Consider the following 15,490-nt stretch of genomic DNA (forward strand, 5'->3'; position numbering starts at 1 on the left):
GACAACACGTAAAGCAGCTACAACAAAAACCAAAGAGAAATCAAAACACTTTTTTTCCATTGTTTCCACAAGAGTGATGCCGGTGATTTGGAGCCATGCGGGAAAAAAAATTTGGGCGTCACCTTTTCAATTAAAAATACAATTTCTCTAAGCTCTGACAGTCATGGGCCCTTAAAATCATCATCACTTGCTTATCCATTTGGACAGCTTTAGTTGTGCCTATAAAAGGCAAAAGCACTTTTTTAAAGACTGTGAAAAAAAGCATCAAGGTTAGAAGCTGCAAGTGTTCTAACCCCTAAAGATTCAAGCCAAACTTGCACTCATCTGTGATATGGTTCCACATTCCTGGTTTGAATGGCATGTTGTACACATTTATCATCCGACACATCAGAAATTCTTGGAGCGAGCCTGGCTCTAAGTTTAGTTTTAGTGAGCCCGCAGTGAACAAAACTTTCCCGAAATGCTGATCCTGACAGAGTGGAGTTGGATACATCTGCTGTTCAGTGACATTCTACAGCCAGAATAAATAGAGTCTTACTTGTAAATGTTACAACTATTTTTAAAATCAAAGTATCTGCCATATAAAACAGCCTAAGAGGCAAATGCATTTTAAGCCAGAGAAAGTGAAAGAATGTGGAGTGTTTTTTAATCTCCTGATAAGACACACATGAGGAGGCGGGTGAGGAGTGGTGAGTGGAGTGTGACAATATGGCAAGATGAAACTGGACAAACAGATGGAAGGGAGGGAAAGATAGTGGGATAAAAAAAAAGAGAGGTGGTGGAAGTGAGTGAGTGCGAGATGGGCAGGGAGGTATAAAAAGAGGGAGGGAGTCATCTAAGAGAGGCAGCAGCCACAGAGGGAGAGGTGAGCGACGAGATTATCCTCCTCTCTGCCAGCCTCATCATGTTCATGCTGCAGTTGTTGACTGTTATCTCCCTGACTGTCCTCCTCCTGGCATCTGTGCAAGGTAAGACGCGGCGAGCGTGAGTATATTGCATGAAACGCACGCACCCTGCAGGTGGACGGTGAGGCCGAAAGAGCGATGGCGAATCTGGAAAAAGGGAGGAGGGGGGGAGTAAAGAGCGGCCAGGCAGGAGGTGCGGTGATGGATGTAAACAAGAGGGGCTCACATGAGGAAAACGGCCCAACAATCAAGTGTGTCGCTGTCGTCGTGCGGCTGCAAGCGGCGTGGCGTGTGACTGAGCTCGACGTGTGACTGAGCTCCGTATTCCGAATGTGGCGTAACCAGGCAGCGCTGTCCTATTTTGCGGCGCACTACATTGGTTTTGCATCACACTTTGATTTGCTTGACACAATTGTTTTGCATGAAAGCCTCCAACACAACACATGCACACATAGAAACAGTCACACGGAGGACAGCACAGTGGGGTTCCATTGTACTTCAAGCGTGTTCATATGTGCATGCGACAGTGTGTGGTTCACACTCTGTGCACAAAATATATCATGTGCCACCCAGCAAAAGTAGCCACAAATACATCACAGCGTTTCGTTGTTTTCGCTGAATTAATGAATTGAGACTTTCCTATGTCCCCTATTTCCTCCTGTAAACATGTATTCCAGGCAAATTGTAAAATGTCTGAAGTCCTCTTGTTTATGTTTAACAAATTTAAAACATCATAAATTATGCTGATTCTACTAAGTACTGCCTCAAATGTTCTCCAATTTTGCTACTGTAAATGTACAGGATCGTATGCCGAGAAACGTTTCTTGGGAGGAGCAATATGGCGGCCTCACGGCTTCAAAAGTCTTGGCCTATTGGCTATGCAGTCATATAATCAGATCAGTGAACTTCACTTAGCAACATCACTCTTAAAAATGCTGAGTCAAAAATAACCAAATTTTGATCAAATATTGGACCGACCCCCTATTTGGGTCCATTTGACCCAGCTTTCTGGGTAGTAACCCAAAGTTGTTGGTCAAAATAACCTAATTCTGTTCAAAAATTGGAACACTTCTTGGGTCAAATCAAACTTTGGATTACAACCCAGAAAATTGACGGTCCAATTTTTGACCAAAATTGGGTTATTTTTGACCCAGCAGTTTTAAGAGTGCGGCTGTGTACTGTATAACAAATATATTTTGAATTTCTGATTATATACACTGATGTAGTAGATGGATATTTCACTATGACAGAGTGGACATGTTCACTAAACAGCGTGAAAATGAAGATATGATAGAAATTACCAAACATAAGTGATCGTATTATCAATTTTCAAGTTTTCAGTTTCAACTGAAGAAAGGCAAAATGCTGGTTGTAATGTCACTGAAAACATAAGAGGGTTTCTTAATTGGGAAGTTAACTCAACAATGACAGGGTGGAAAGCAAATTCAGGGACATGTAGAATATTCAATTTGATTATGAAGATATAATATAGATAATTGAAATAATTCATTTTGTTAAATACAGTGGAGGCATAGGGACTGGTTGGGCCCAGAAATAGCAAAAATCCCCATATAGTTCATGCTAATCCATGCCACACCTCAAATAAATGCTTCATTAGCCCTCTAGGTGAATGTAATTATCTAATCGGTACAGTTTTTTTAGTTCAGAAAGTTAAAGAGACAGTCCTGTTTCCTTATTTTACATGCATAGAATAAGTATGCTATTGTAATTTACAAGTACGTAGCAAAAGTCTTAAGACAGCAGTAAATTGTTGTTTTGTTGATTTTTCTTCCATGATCATTTTGACAGCAGTAAACAATAAATACAAGCTAAAAGATGCAAAAGTGATCCATGAAACTTTGCATACGTTTGGTAGGTGGGGACACTAATTTATTGGCAAGCAGTCCAGGGTGAACTGCGCCTCTTGCCCAAAGGCAGCTGGGATAGGCTCCATGATCTCACCAATGACCCTTATAGAAAATGGATGCATGCATAAAACAATGTGTCCCCGATGTTCTCATAATGTTTTGTCGCACTTCTGTTTTCTAGGTAATGGTGTGCAGATGCAACGGGATGTCCAGTGCTGCATGTTGTATTCCCACGGCAAGGTGCGCACCAAGGACGTGCTGCGGTTTGAGGTGCAGACCGAGGGGCCGGACTGCAGTATACAAGCCATCATGCAAGTATTCCAACTATCCACTCCTGGAGCTAAAGAGCGCAGGCGTGGAAAATATGCCTCTGGTTACCCAGAGTCCGGGCCGAGAGGCGCGGTCATCGTTCCAGGTCATGTTGTTGTGGCGGGCCTCGGGGCCGTAATTGCCAGGAAGTCAGAGAGGAAATATGTGGGAATGACATGACATCTGTAAATATCTTCCCGAGCCAGCAGAGTCCGGCCGCAGTCAGTCGGTCAAGCCGTTGAGAACGCTGTTGTGTAAACTAAGACGGAACGGAAAGAATTCCTTTGTGTTCCATCATCAGCCCCCACTTTATCAGATTCAGTGCATCACACAACACTTTGGAGGCAGACATTTTAATCTGCATGATGCTGTGATGTACAATAAGTTTGATTTTTTTTCCCATTTTTGGCAGTCTTTACACCAAAAAAGCGGTCAAGTGTGCTGACCCCAGGGATCGCAAGGTGAAGAGGTTGCTGCGGAAGCTCCTGCAGAGACAGCGGACCAAGGCCCATCGAACAATGTGGCTCCTTCCTCACGACAACCTGCCTGTCATGACAGAGGTCAGACGCACTACATGAGCGCAAACATCCATCCGTCTATCCACTTTTTTTAGAGCGCCTGTCCTCATTTTGGAAGCCTTTGGCAAAATGGCAGAGTACATCCTGCACTGATGGCCAGTCAGTCACTGGGCTTATGTAGAGACAAAAGAATTCACACTCATTCAAAACAAGGAGTAAGAACTGAACCCACAACTGCCTGTATTGAAGTCAAGCAAGTATGCCAGCAGTGACTATATAAACATATATATAAACTGGTTATATAGAGCATAACTAGCCAAAAGTTACTAGTACATGTGTGGGAAAAATAATTAGAAAAACTGGAGCTCTCAGGTACCCTATTTTGGAAAATTGGCATATACAGTGAAAACATTCTCAAAACAGTTGGGTCAAAAATGGACCAAATCTCTACTTGGGTCAATTTGACACAATGTTCTGGGATGTTTTATAGAACATGACCCAATTTTTTGACCCAAGTAAAGGATCTGACCAATATTTATGAGTTGTTTTACACTAAAAGACCCGTTTCTTGACTCAAAGTTGGGTCAAATTGACCTATAAGGTGGATCAGTCCATTTTTTATCCATAATTGGGTTACTTTTGACCTTATTGTTTTTAGAGTACATGGAAAATAGTACAGAGCACAGACATGTATTTAAAAGCCCTCTGCCGACAAATTGTACTTGCTTAATGTGGGCAATAATTTGGCTTATATTAGTTCAAGGAACTTGTAAAAACTATCCAGAACCCATTTTCTAAGTAGAGAAAATGTCATCTTAAAGTAAAAGGAAGAAATAATGTAATTTTGCTTTTAAGCCTCTTTTTACATAGTCCCCTAGTGTTCAGACTGTGACATTTTACTGAAATACCTTGTGGTACAGAATACATTTAGGTGAAACGTGTGCCAAGATGCAGTCACATTAAAATATCAAAAATGATCAACTGTTTGACAAATGGAACGTATGTCATGTACATAAAAAGTTTTTGTTTTGTGTTTTTGAACAAAGTTTAATTGAAATGTAGCATGACAGTAGCACTGATGCAACACAAGAGGTGACGTAACCTGGCTGTAGTAGTAGTAGTAGAAGAAGTAGTAAGTACTGTATTACATTCTGGGTTTGCCACTATTCTCATTTACAAGCTACCGCCATGAATTTGAAGCTGTAATATGAAGGCAGAAATGTGGCACATTTTTGTTTGAAATGTTCAATTTCCTTTACCATCAGGAGAAGAAAGACAACTGGGCCATCCTCAATATGGAGTGACAGAAAAACATCCAATATGGTTGAAAATCAATAGTCGTAGGTATGTTTCTTTATCTTTTATCATTTTATATATCGACGCCTTCTTAAAATAATCACCTACAAAGTCTTTTTTCTTTTTAGATTTTTCCGAAAACACAAAAAAAATGAAGCATTTGCATCATGAGGAGATGATTTAGTGAATAAAATATTTAGGCATTTATTTTAAAAGGGTGACGATATGGAAAGTGTTTGCGTCAAAGGTCTTACCTTAAAGATTTACAATCTTTTGTCCTCCCTGCAGGCCAAGTAAACTGTCAGCAGCTCGTCATCCTACAGTAAAACAGCAGTTAGTTGACTCTCCAGTCGTCTTATGTCTCTTGCTCAATATCACAACTATCTGTCTGCAGTGGACCAGACCTGGGCAGGGCAGCAATATCTATTTCAATGGCTTTACATATTTAAAACATGAACTGCGCTTGACAGATTGCGAAAGTGAAGAGAGGAGGAGGAGGAGGAAGAGGATTGATTGACTTGTAAGATACGCGGGTTGGATTAATCTAAAATGGCTCTTACTGTTATTTGCCAGTCTGCCTCAAAAGTGTCTCCCTTTCTCCATCCATTACGTCTTTGTGGCTGTTCTGTGGAAAAACATTGTGATTTGAAAAGATATATATAGTACAAATGAGCAGTGATTTCAATATCGTCCTGACGCAAGATACTATTATGCTTGTTTGTGCTTTGTAAATGTTCACATTAATGTGTAACTGCCCCGAGTAAGTAGTTCAGGTTTCGTGGGTGCACAACTTATAAGGGAGCTTTTTTTTTTACTTACTCAATTGACTTGCACCTTGTTTTGTACAATCCAGGTTTCACGGTCCCTTTCAGCCTTTGACCTCCCGTTTGTGACTGTTATACAACTGAACTTTGAGGTGTGAAACCTAGATAAAGTAAAAAGCAAATTGTCTGCTCTTTATACTGATTGTTAATAGTGTAACCCTAGAATTGATGTTTCAAACCAGCTATTTAAACCTATCTGCATCTGTCACCCTCACTACTACATAGTCCGCCATTAAACTATGCCAAAGTACTCTTCTTCATGATTCCATTCACCACATGGCAAGGCTGTTCAAACTTTGAGGGCTCGATTGTGTGTGAAGCACACAATCATTGTGTTGTGCAAAAATACACTGTATGTTGAAACACACTATGTAAAGTGAACTATTTTATAAAAGAATCTGAAACAGTCTGTCTTTTCATCTTGTCTTATTCTTGACAAATTATTATTTTTCGTTTGTTAACAGGTTACATATATTAGCATTAGCCGAAAACAAACCACAAAGTAGGAAACATTGTAAGCCTATTGCCTATTATTGTTAGGAAACCGTTATATTTAGCATTTATCCGTGAGAATGTCCGAGTAGACGTGTAAATGTAACTGTAAAAAAATCTTAATTTAGGCTCACATTGTTAAGAAAATGTGTCTAAACATCAGGTTTAGTCGACATATATTTAAACATATTAGCAGTTTCATACATCTTTGCAATGTTGAGCAAGCTACTAGCTTAGTCAGAAAGTTAATATTACCTTTGCTTCAAATCTATTTTTACTAAATGGTGTTCTGAACAACATTTATCATAGCATTATTGTTAGCTAGCGATTAGCGTTAAAAATAAACATTCGACTAACCATATCTTTGCCAGCATCATAAATATCTTAAAAACAAATTGTTTTTATTAAGCAATAGTCTTTATGTGAAACCTTTTACCTACTAGTCTTTTCATCATGGCTCTTTACTATAGCAAGCTAATAGCCTTAGTTAGCACATACTCATTAGTAGGAGAACAAAGGAATTAAAAAAAAAAAAGAGAAAAAAAAAGTGCAAACATACCTAAAATATATTACCTTCAGAATGATGTTACCCCATTTTTTAGTATAATCCTTTTAAAGAGTGCGCAAGTAGTTTGCATTAAAATGTATATACTGTTAGGACAGGTTAAGTTACATAGGACAGCAAGCTAGCTTTAATAGGCTACTTAAAACCAGCACAACGGTTCGCACTATACATGAGTTTGGCTCGTTGAGTGACCATTTTTAAAGCCATTCAACAGCAGATACATACATACCTAATCGATATTATCTCTACAACATAGTGTTTTTATTTAACAATGTTCTAAACAGACAATGTTTACAGACAGTCTGTAGAAAAACGTTCTATAAGCTCAGTTTAACACAGCACAGTTAGCACTTAGCAAGCTATTAGTACTTAGCAAAGTAGAACAAATAAATATGAAGTGCACACATACCTGCCAAGGGTCCAATTATGAGCAATCCATTTCAAATCAAAAAGTTCGACCTAAGACAGGAGAATTTCCTCCACCAGGGGTAGCCACAAACACAATTATGATCATCACGTTTAAATTCCTGAGCCATTTATTTCATCACATTCGGCCATCAATTCCTGGGGAAACACTACTTTCACTTAAATTACATTAAATAATTTAAAACTATAGCTCATGTTGCCTTATGTGTTACAAAGCGTTCACTTTTCTTTTTCCATTCACATGTGAAGCGTTCGGCACGAAAAGCATGAAACTGCAGCACATTCAGTTCCCTACACTAGAGTACCTCTTCACAATAACAAATACTACTTTGCAACATAACATCTTTTCCCCGGCAAACTAATACATGAAAACAATATATTAAAATAAACATTAATATAGTGTGTTTCTTTAAAAACTTTACAATCTTAACTGTGTGTATTTCAATTAGTTCACAGCAGTACAGTCTTTAAAAGTAGCGCAGGGGTCACCAACACGGTAGTCCCCAAGGCCCACGTAACAAGCCCCTTTTCTGGGACATTGTGATTTTCTAGTAATTTTTTTGGAAGTGATCATTCAAATTGTAAACACTGGCAGAGATTTATATAAGTAGTGTTGCATGTAGAAATTTGATGTATCTCTTATTGTGATAAATTGTGAGAAATGGTCAATGTCTTCACATAAAATGATATCAATGATTAATAATAACCAGAGAATTAGTTCTCAATTTCAAAAAAGGCTGGTGACCCCTCAACTATTAAGACTCACAAGAAGTCAATAAGCGGACACATTTTAGCAAGTCACTAGAGTTTAAAACAATAGGTAGCAAAGTCCAGTGTTTAACAGTCAAGTGCATTCACATTTTAACATTTACACCATGTAAGCAAACTTAACAAAAACAAAATTAGATACAATATGCACCATTATTGTGTCACATTGCCAAAGCCCCGAATCCAGGATCTATTAGAGGTAGTCTTGATGATTAATGACAATCTGTGGAACCTCCTAAGTGGAATGTGATGAAAGAAGTACAATTTGGCGTTCAACATTCATTTACAGAAGTTTTATGTTATTTTAGTATACAGTAATTAACGTCTTTGCACTTATATTTGAGTTTAGAATCGTCAAATGTTACTTAAAGTGTCTGCAGAGGTAAGAAAGCTTTAGGATGGGTCATAGAGGAACATAGTTTCAAATTTGTATTATTTATGTTTTTTAATTTGAATGACTAACATCACACAAAGGATCGTGCTCTACTTTGGAGGTTCCACAAAATTGAATGCTTGCAGAACTAGTGACCGTATGCAAATTATTCACAACAATAACAAAACATAACAAACGCAAATCACCAAAAAGAAAATTTTCCAAAACAAAATGATAAAATTGTATCTCTTAAATTGTGGAGAATGCTGGTTTCTTACAGATTCAATTGAAAAATATAACTACTGTACGTAATCCTTCGAGTGTAGAGGGTCACCCGGAAAATGAATGTAAAGTCAATTATTGTTGTGTAAATAAGGTTGTGTTTTTGCAGGAGAAATGATATAAGATTTCAGAACAAAATTGTAATACTATAATCACAAAAGTACACTTGTCAAACGTGTTAACTGTTATACATTGTACTGTAAGTTTCATAAACATAACATTGTTCATGTTGTCACACATATGCAACAGATATTTTTTCTTGTAATACAATTTTTTTGTCTTGTAACTTTATGTTTTTCGTAGTCTAATTACTTCATTTTGTCTCGTAACGTTACAACTTTTTTTCAGAACTTTTTTGGAGTATAGTTACTTAATTATATCTCGTAACGTTGCACTTTTTTCGGAACGTTTTCATAGTATAGTGAAGCTACTTCATTTTGTCTTATAACTTTACAACTTTTTTCATAACGTTTTACAACTTTTTGCGTAACTTATTCGTGGTATAATTACTTCATTATGTCTCATAACGTTACAACTTTTTCTTCATATTTTTTTATTGTAGTAGGGTGGCTTGATTTTGTCTCATGGAGTTACAACTTTTTTCGTACATTTTTTTTCATTGTACGGTGACTTCATTCTGTCTCGTAACATTACAACTTTATTCACAAGATTTTTTGTTTTATTTTTTTTTACTATACTGATTTTTTTCATTAGTTTATGACCTAATTTGACTAAGTGTATTTCTATTTTTTCAGTGTAGCATTCTACTTAGATTTGTGTGCTCGTGATTTTGCATGCGACTTTGACCCTGCCACCTCACCCTATCCTTTCTTTGCTTCATGGGGCAGCGGGCCACTCTGCCCCTAAGATGCCAAAACAAACGGTGATTTCTGCTTGGCAAAGGGCAGATTCACAAACATGTCTTGCGTGACCTCCTGGGAAGAACTTTGGGTGCTGCAGCTGCTAAGCTAGCTAGTCAAAATTCGATTTCAGTTGTCTAATGTATTACGTAGCTTATTTGTTGTCGGTGCCGTTTGGTGCGTAATTGTGATGATATGCAGCTTACTTAATTTTTCATCTAAAATAACCTCTGCCCGGCATGAACTACACCTTCCAGTGGTGGTCACATTGTGGTCTCGTTGTTGTGGTTGCGCATGATGTCGTTGTCCTGACAAATAAGCTGGTAAGGCTTCTCGTTCTCTTCGATGACGGAGTTGCGCACCTCGTCATCCTTATTCTGCAGTTCGCCACGAGAGAGATGCTCCAAGATGCCCGCCCCGAGGGAGTCGCCCAGCACATTGGTGGTGGTACGCAAACGATCCCTGGCGGGTGAAATGTACTATGAGAGATGTGTGTCGTAATATAAATGTTGCATGGTTGCCCTCGAGCTTCACAATGACATTTAAGCAGAAAAGCCCGACAGCGGGCAACTCACAGGAACCAATCCACGGCGATGATGAGTGTTATGTCCTCTGTGGGCAGTCCCACCGATGTCAATACAATCACCATGGTAACCAGGCCAGCCTGAGGGATGCCTGCTGCTCCGATGCTGGCGGCGGTTGCCGTGATACTGAGTGGGCGGCAGGCGGGGATGCAGGAGGAGTGGAGACATGTTTGTTAAAACGCTTGCTGTCATTCTATTGGGGTTAGCAAGAGAAAATGACATAAAGACTGCGTCGTCACTCTTATTTTTTTCAGTGTTACCTGATTGTGAGAATCTGGCCAAAGTTCAGGTCCATGTCATTGACCTGGGCAATAAAAATGGCCGCCACGGCTTCGTAGAGGGCGGTGCCGTCCATGTTGATGGTGGCACCCACAGGCAGAACAAAGCGGGTCACCCGTTTGTCCACACGGTTATTCTCCTCCAGGCAGCGAAAAGTAATGGGCAGAGTAGCAGAGCTGTCAAATGAAAAGTATGAAGATTTATTTATTTTTTTTCATTTGATTGATTATTCAATCTGTATGTTATTTAACTCATTCAAACCCAAAAGCGTTTAAATACGTTTTTTAATACTTTTTCCTTGACTCTCAAAAACGTATTTAACCTTTTTTTTATTTTTTATTTTTTATGCAAGACCATGCAGAAGGCTTTGATGCAGCTTCTGACGTGAAGAGGTGGCTTAAAGCAATTGTAGTTATGGCCAGCAGGTGGCAGAAGAGTATAAGAGATCAGCCAGGGCCATGTTGCAACAAGCCCTGTTTGTCAGTGTTTTCACCAGGAATGTGAATATCGATGAAACTGAGTTATATTCTAATGCTAATTGCTGCAAAACGGAAACAGATACAATACTTTTTTTTCCTGATGAAAGCAGAGACTAATATTTATTTTGGTATGTTTCATAGTTTTATAGCAATAGAACACGCATTCTGTGGGCCTTGCAAAATCAGTCAAAATCCAATTTAACAGCCGGGAGCAAAAGGAGTTGCATCAGTGAAAAAAGTTGGGAGTGAATGAGTTAACTGTTGTATGAGAAGATTAGTTATTATAAAGCAGTGCAGATCCCCACTATACTGTAAACTACAACTCCAATAATATCAAAATACGTTAATTCTATTTGCCTCATTATTTAAACTACCAGTCAAAACTGAACATTGTTACTTTTGTGAAAGATAGATTTTTTTATTTTTTACATACTTTTTCATTGGATCTTATTAGACTGCAGTACTTAATATTATGGATCATCTGATCACAAATCACCTGGAGGAGGTTCCCAGAGCGGTGATGAGCGCCTGCAGTAGGCCGCCGATGAAGCTGTAGGGGTTCTTCCTGGTCACCAGGAAGTAGAGAAGCGGCAGCACGAAGAGACCGTGGATGAGGAGGCCCACGATGACGGACACAGTGTACATGGCCAGCTGGCCGCCCATTTCCGCCAAATCCTTCATCTCCACAATCTTGCCCGCTATCAGGAAGAGGATGCCCACCGGGGCGTACCTACCATACAGGTTAGTTGTTGAGGAGAGTCGAGTTTTTAATTGAATATCTTTAAAAACAATATTTTGCTTTATAAGTCTTTCATAGCTAAACAAGTTACGAGTGTCACAGCATGATGGGAACGTAGTCTTGGAATTGTTTCTGTGTGTTTCATTATATTCTGCTGGTGTACTTAATGCTGTACCTAATGCTAAGGCTAATGAGTAAAATAGTGATTCTCAAACTTCTTATACAAGGAACCAACAAGACCCTAATAAATAACATTAACATAGTAGGCCAACGTGTACATATTCATCAAAATCAAGGCATAGGTTTATTCCTAAAACGTTATTTACATTATCATAAGCCACTGTAACATTATGCAGTTTGAATATTGACACTGCACATATAAGAAAATAAAAAACACTACTTAAGTAATAATCCAAATACAATTTATTGTAAATAAATATTTTATAAAATTAAAATGTTTGAAAACAAACCATTATAAAAAAAAAAAAATGTAACTACATTGTATTTGAAAGTTAAATACAGCTGAACTGTACGAAACAAATGTGAATATTTTTCAATTAAAGCTGTTGTAACATTGGACAGAGAGAATATTACAAGGCCGCTTCTGTCAAAATTTGATGGATGACATTCTTAATTAGATTAGGGGGGTCATGTGTGGGTCATGACCCCTCCCTAATGAAGATTAATGACCCTTTAATGACTTCCAGATGTCATATAATGAGGGTTAATGACCTTTAATGACTTCCTGATGTCATTTAATGAGGGTTAATGACCCTTAATGACTTCCTGATGTCATTTAATGAAGATTAATGACCCCTAATGACTTCCTGATGTCATTTAATGAAGATTAATGACCCTTAATGACTTCCTGATGTCATTTAATGAAGATTAATGACCCTTTAATGACTTCCAGATGTCATATAATGAGGGTTAATGACCTTTAATGACTTCCAGATGTCATTTAATGAGGGGTAATGACCTTTAATGACTTCCGGATGTCGTTTAATGAGGATGAATGACCTTTAATGACTTCCGGATGTCGTATAATGAAGATGAATGACTTTTAATGACTTCCGGATGTCGTTTAATGAAGATGAATGACCTTTAATGACTTCCAGGTGTTATATAATGAAGATGAATGACCCTTAATGACTTCCTGATGTCATTTAATGAAGATTAATGACCCCTTAATGAAGATGGATGATGTGTAGGTGGTGTTCCTACCTGTTTTTGCAGATATCATGGCTGACCCGGGTTCAAATGCTAATTGTTTGGTTAACTTCCGGATCCGGTGCACGCCCCCCTAGATTGAGTGAATAATAATGAGATTGAATGACGTGATCGGAGGGAGTGGTTTAGTATGGGTAAAACCGCCGGGGGAAAAGTACTAGCCATTTCTATTATGGTGAAGGGGGAAAAGTATGCGCAAACACGGCTCAAAGATTGTATTTTTAGAGGTTGTAAAACAAGAAGTATAAGGTAAGGTTAAACTGTGATACGGTGGTTGGTATTATGAAATTAAAAAACATGAAGTTATACATTATATGTAAAAATGTTGTAAGAGTCGTTCGTGACTGCTGGGGTTGAATCTGAAAATAAACGGATAAAACTATATAATTTCCCCTTACTGATATAGTTACTATCTGACATTTTTGTTCAATATTTCTGTGAGTAGGGGGAAGCATATGCAGTCAAAGATTCATGGGGAGGTCAAATGTATGTCTGTGCTTGTGTGTGCGTACGCGCATGTATGGCTGCATGGGGGTCAAAGAAGTGTGAGGACAGACGGGCGGCTGAAGAAGTGTGAGGTTAGACGGTGGCTATAATGTTGTTAGTTTGAAAAGACAACGCTTCCTAAAATATATTACAAAAATATGCATCTACTTAGATCTGATTCTATTTATAATGATAATTTTATGTAGAAATTGGTGAAAAGCCATCATCAGCGAAAGTCTCCTTACCCCTGCGAGGACAGGGGTTGCTGGTCATAAAATTAAATTAGGCTGAAGAAGAACGGATACGCAGCTAATTGCGAGGGGCCATTTTTGGTCTGAGAAAGGCGATTGTTCAATATTCCTGTGAGTAGGGGGAAGCAGAGGCAGTCAAAGATTCACGGGGAGGTCAAATGTATGTCTGAGGGGCCTGTGTATGCGTGTGTGCGTTTGCAGGAGAGATGAACAGTGTAAGATTAAACGGTAACTGTAATGTTGGTTTTCAAGAAGAGATTTCCAAAACTGCTTCTTTAAAAAAACATCTACACAGATATCCATTTATGATAGTTTTATGCAGCAACTGTTAGTTGAAACATCCTAGCTAACATTTTCTCAAGGATTTGAAAAGTGGTGACAAGTGAAAACTAATTAAGCTTACCTATAGGCGTAACGGTGTGTGGCTTTGAGTCCATCACATACATGCTCTGCATAGAGCATATATGCGTAGCAGCGAGGTATGCGCAGCAGAAAGGGGAGATGTCCCTACACTCGTGAGAATTTTCTGAGGCTTGTTGGAGACACTAGGACTCTGTCACAGTTTGAGTGTGTGTGTTTCAATGACCATAATTGTTGGGGGGGCTGGTGGATATGAGTGAGGGGGTTGGTTAGACGTCTGCCAGCGTGCTCTCCTTGGGATATTTCCTCAAATACTAAAACCCAAATGCCAGTCCTCTGAACCGAATGACCAGTTGTCTAAACACATTGAATAAATGTAACCCCTCATTTTCCAATGCCATAAAAACATTTTACATGAAGACACAATTCACAAATTGCTCTCATGCGATACAAAATGTTTACCACAAGTCAACAATATTTGAACACAACGGACTTAACTGGCGTTCACACAACAACTCAAAAATTGAATACACTTGTTGCTAATGATGTGACCACACCTATAAACTCAAGTTCACAGTGTACAGTTTGCTGGAGAGTCCAAACAAGCGCAATGGATAGAGGCAGAGCCAGAGGAAGAGGAATTAGAGGAGGGAGAGGAGCAGGTCGAGCAATGCAAAAGTTATAAAATAGTAACATGGAATGGTAAGGGTATTCGTAAACACGAAAATAAAAATAATAATTTAACCATCTTATTACAGTCTTTCTCAATTGCTAATACACATTTCTTGAAACCTGTACCCATTTTCTCAAAACCTTAAACACAAACACAAAAATTCAAACAATTTTCACAAAAGCCGTGACTTTTCACTTCAAAACCTATTATCCGGTATTCAAATCCGAACAATATATTCAGATCATACACACAGTAAGTCAAAATATATTCACCATGAGAGCATTTGTTAGACACGACATAAAATAATTAACACAGAGCATCCAGGGTAGGTAGTCAACAGAGGTTTATTTTACATGCATGAACAAACATAGTTTTTGGCACTAGACAAATTACTAACCAAGTTAAAATTATGGTGAATTCAAATGAAATAGAAAGGGTGTATGAAAATAAATTCCTTGGAGTAGTTATTGATGATAAATTATGTTGGAAGCCACATGTAGAAAATGTTAAAAGGAAAATGTCAAAAATCATCGGGATACTCTATAAAACTAAGGATGTCCTGAACATGAACTCATTATATATATTATATAGTTCATTATTATTACCATATTTGACCTATTGTGTGGAAATCTGGGGGACTGCATATAAAACAAACACTAACTCTGTTTTCAATTTGCAAAAAAGAGCCATAAGGATTATTAATCGTTCAAAATATACAGAATCAACACATCCATTATTTATCAAATTAAATACAATGACATTTTATGACTTGGTTGAGTTTAAAATAGCACAAATAATGTACAAAGTATATAACAATCTACTCTGCTATATTACTCAGACATTGTTTGAAAATAGACACAGTCCTTATGATATAAGGGGTACAAGTGTGTACAAAAAACCCAAAACAAGAACAAATATTAAGC

The 15,490-nt window shown here is 38.2% G+C and overlaps 2 protein-coding genes across 2 annotated transcripts in view; one reads left to right on the forward strand and one right to left on the reverse strand.

The window, feature by feature from the left end:
- slc1a6 (solute carrier family 1 member 6) overlaps positions 1-15,490 on the reverse strand; it is a 39,998-nt gene that overhangs the window by 5,561 nt on the left and 18,947 nt on the right. The window contains exons 10-16 of the mRNA XM_077534509.1: positions 11,325-11,558; positions 10,331-10,525; positions 10,062-10,196; positions 7,187-9,948; positions 5,716-5,821; positions 5,457-5,521; positions 5,151-5,213 (exon numbers count right to left, since the gene is read on the reverse strand). Coding sequence (XP_077390635.1) covers positions 9,750-9,948; positions 10,062-10,196; positions 10,331-10,525; positions 11,325-11,558 — 763 coding nt within the window. The 3' untranslated portion in view covers positions 5,151-5,213; positions 5,457-5,521; positions 5,716-5,821; positions 7,187-9,749. The remainder of the gene's footprint in view (positions 1-5,150; positions 5,214-5,456; positions 5,522-5,715; positions 5,822-7,186; positions 9,949-10,061; positions 10,197-10,330; positions 10,526-11,324; positions 11,559-15,490) is intronic.
- Positions 804-6,129, forward strand: ccl44 (chemokine (C-C motif) ligand 44). Its single transcript, XM_077534515.1, has 5 exons — positions 804-968; positions 2,955-3,084; positions 3,495-3,642; positions 4,866-4,944; positions 5,185-6,129. Exons 1-4 carry the CDS (start codon positions 905-907, stop codon positions 4,902-4,904), a joined length of 381 nt encoding a protein of 126 aa, XP_077390641.1. The 5' UTR covers positions 804-904; the 3' UTR covers positions 4,905-4,944; positions 5,185-6,129.

This window comes from Festucalex cinctus, chromosome 10 (assembly GCF_051991245.1).
Source record: "Festucalex cinctus isolate MCC-2025b chromosome 10, RoL_Fcin_1.0, whole genome shotgun sequence".
Lineage (NCBI taxonomy): Eukaryota > Metazoa > Chordata > Actinopteri > Syngnathiformes > Syngnathidae > Festucalex > Festucalex cinctus.

Coding starts and splice junctions, on each gene's coding strand:
- ccl44 (XM_077534515.1), top strand. CDS start 905: ATGTTCATGCTGCAGTTGTTGACTGTTATCTCCCTGACTGTCCTCCTC. Junction 969..2,954: donor CCTCCTGGCATCTGTGCAAG/GTAAGACGCGGC, acceptor TCTGTTTTCTAG/GTAATGGTGTGCAGATGCAA. Junction 3,643..4,865: donor ACCTGCCTGTCATGACAGAG/GTCAGACGCACT, acceptor CTTTACCATCAG/GAGAAGAAAGACAACTGGGC.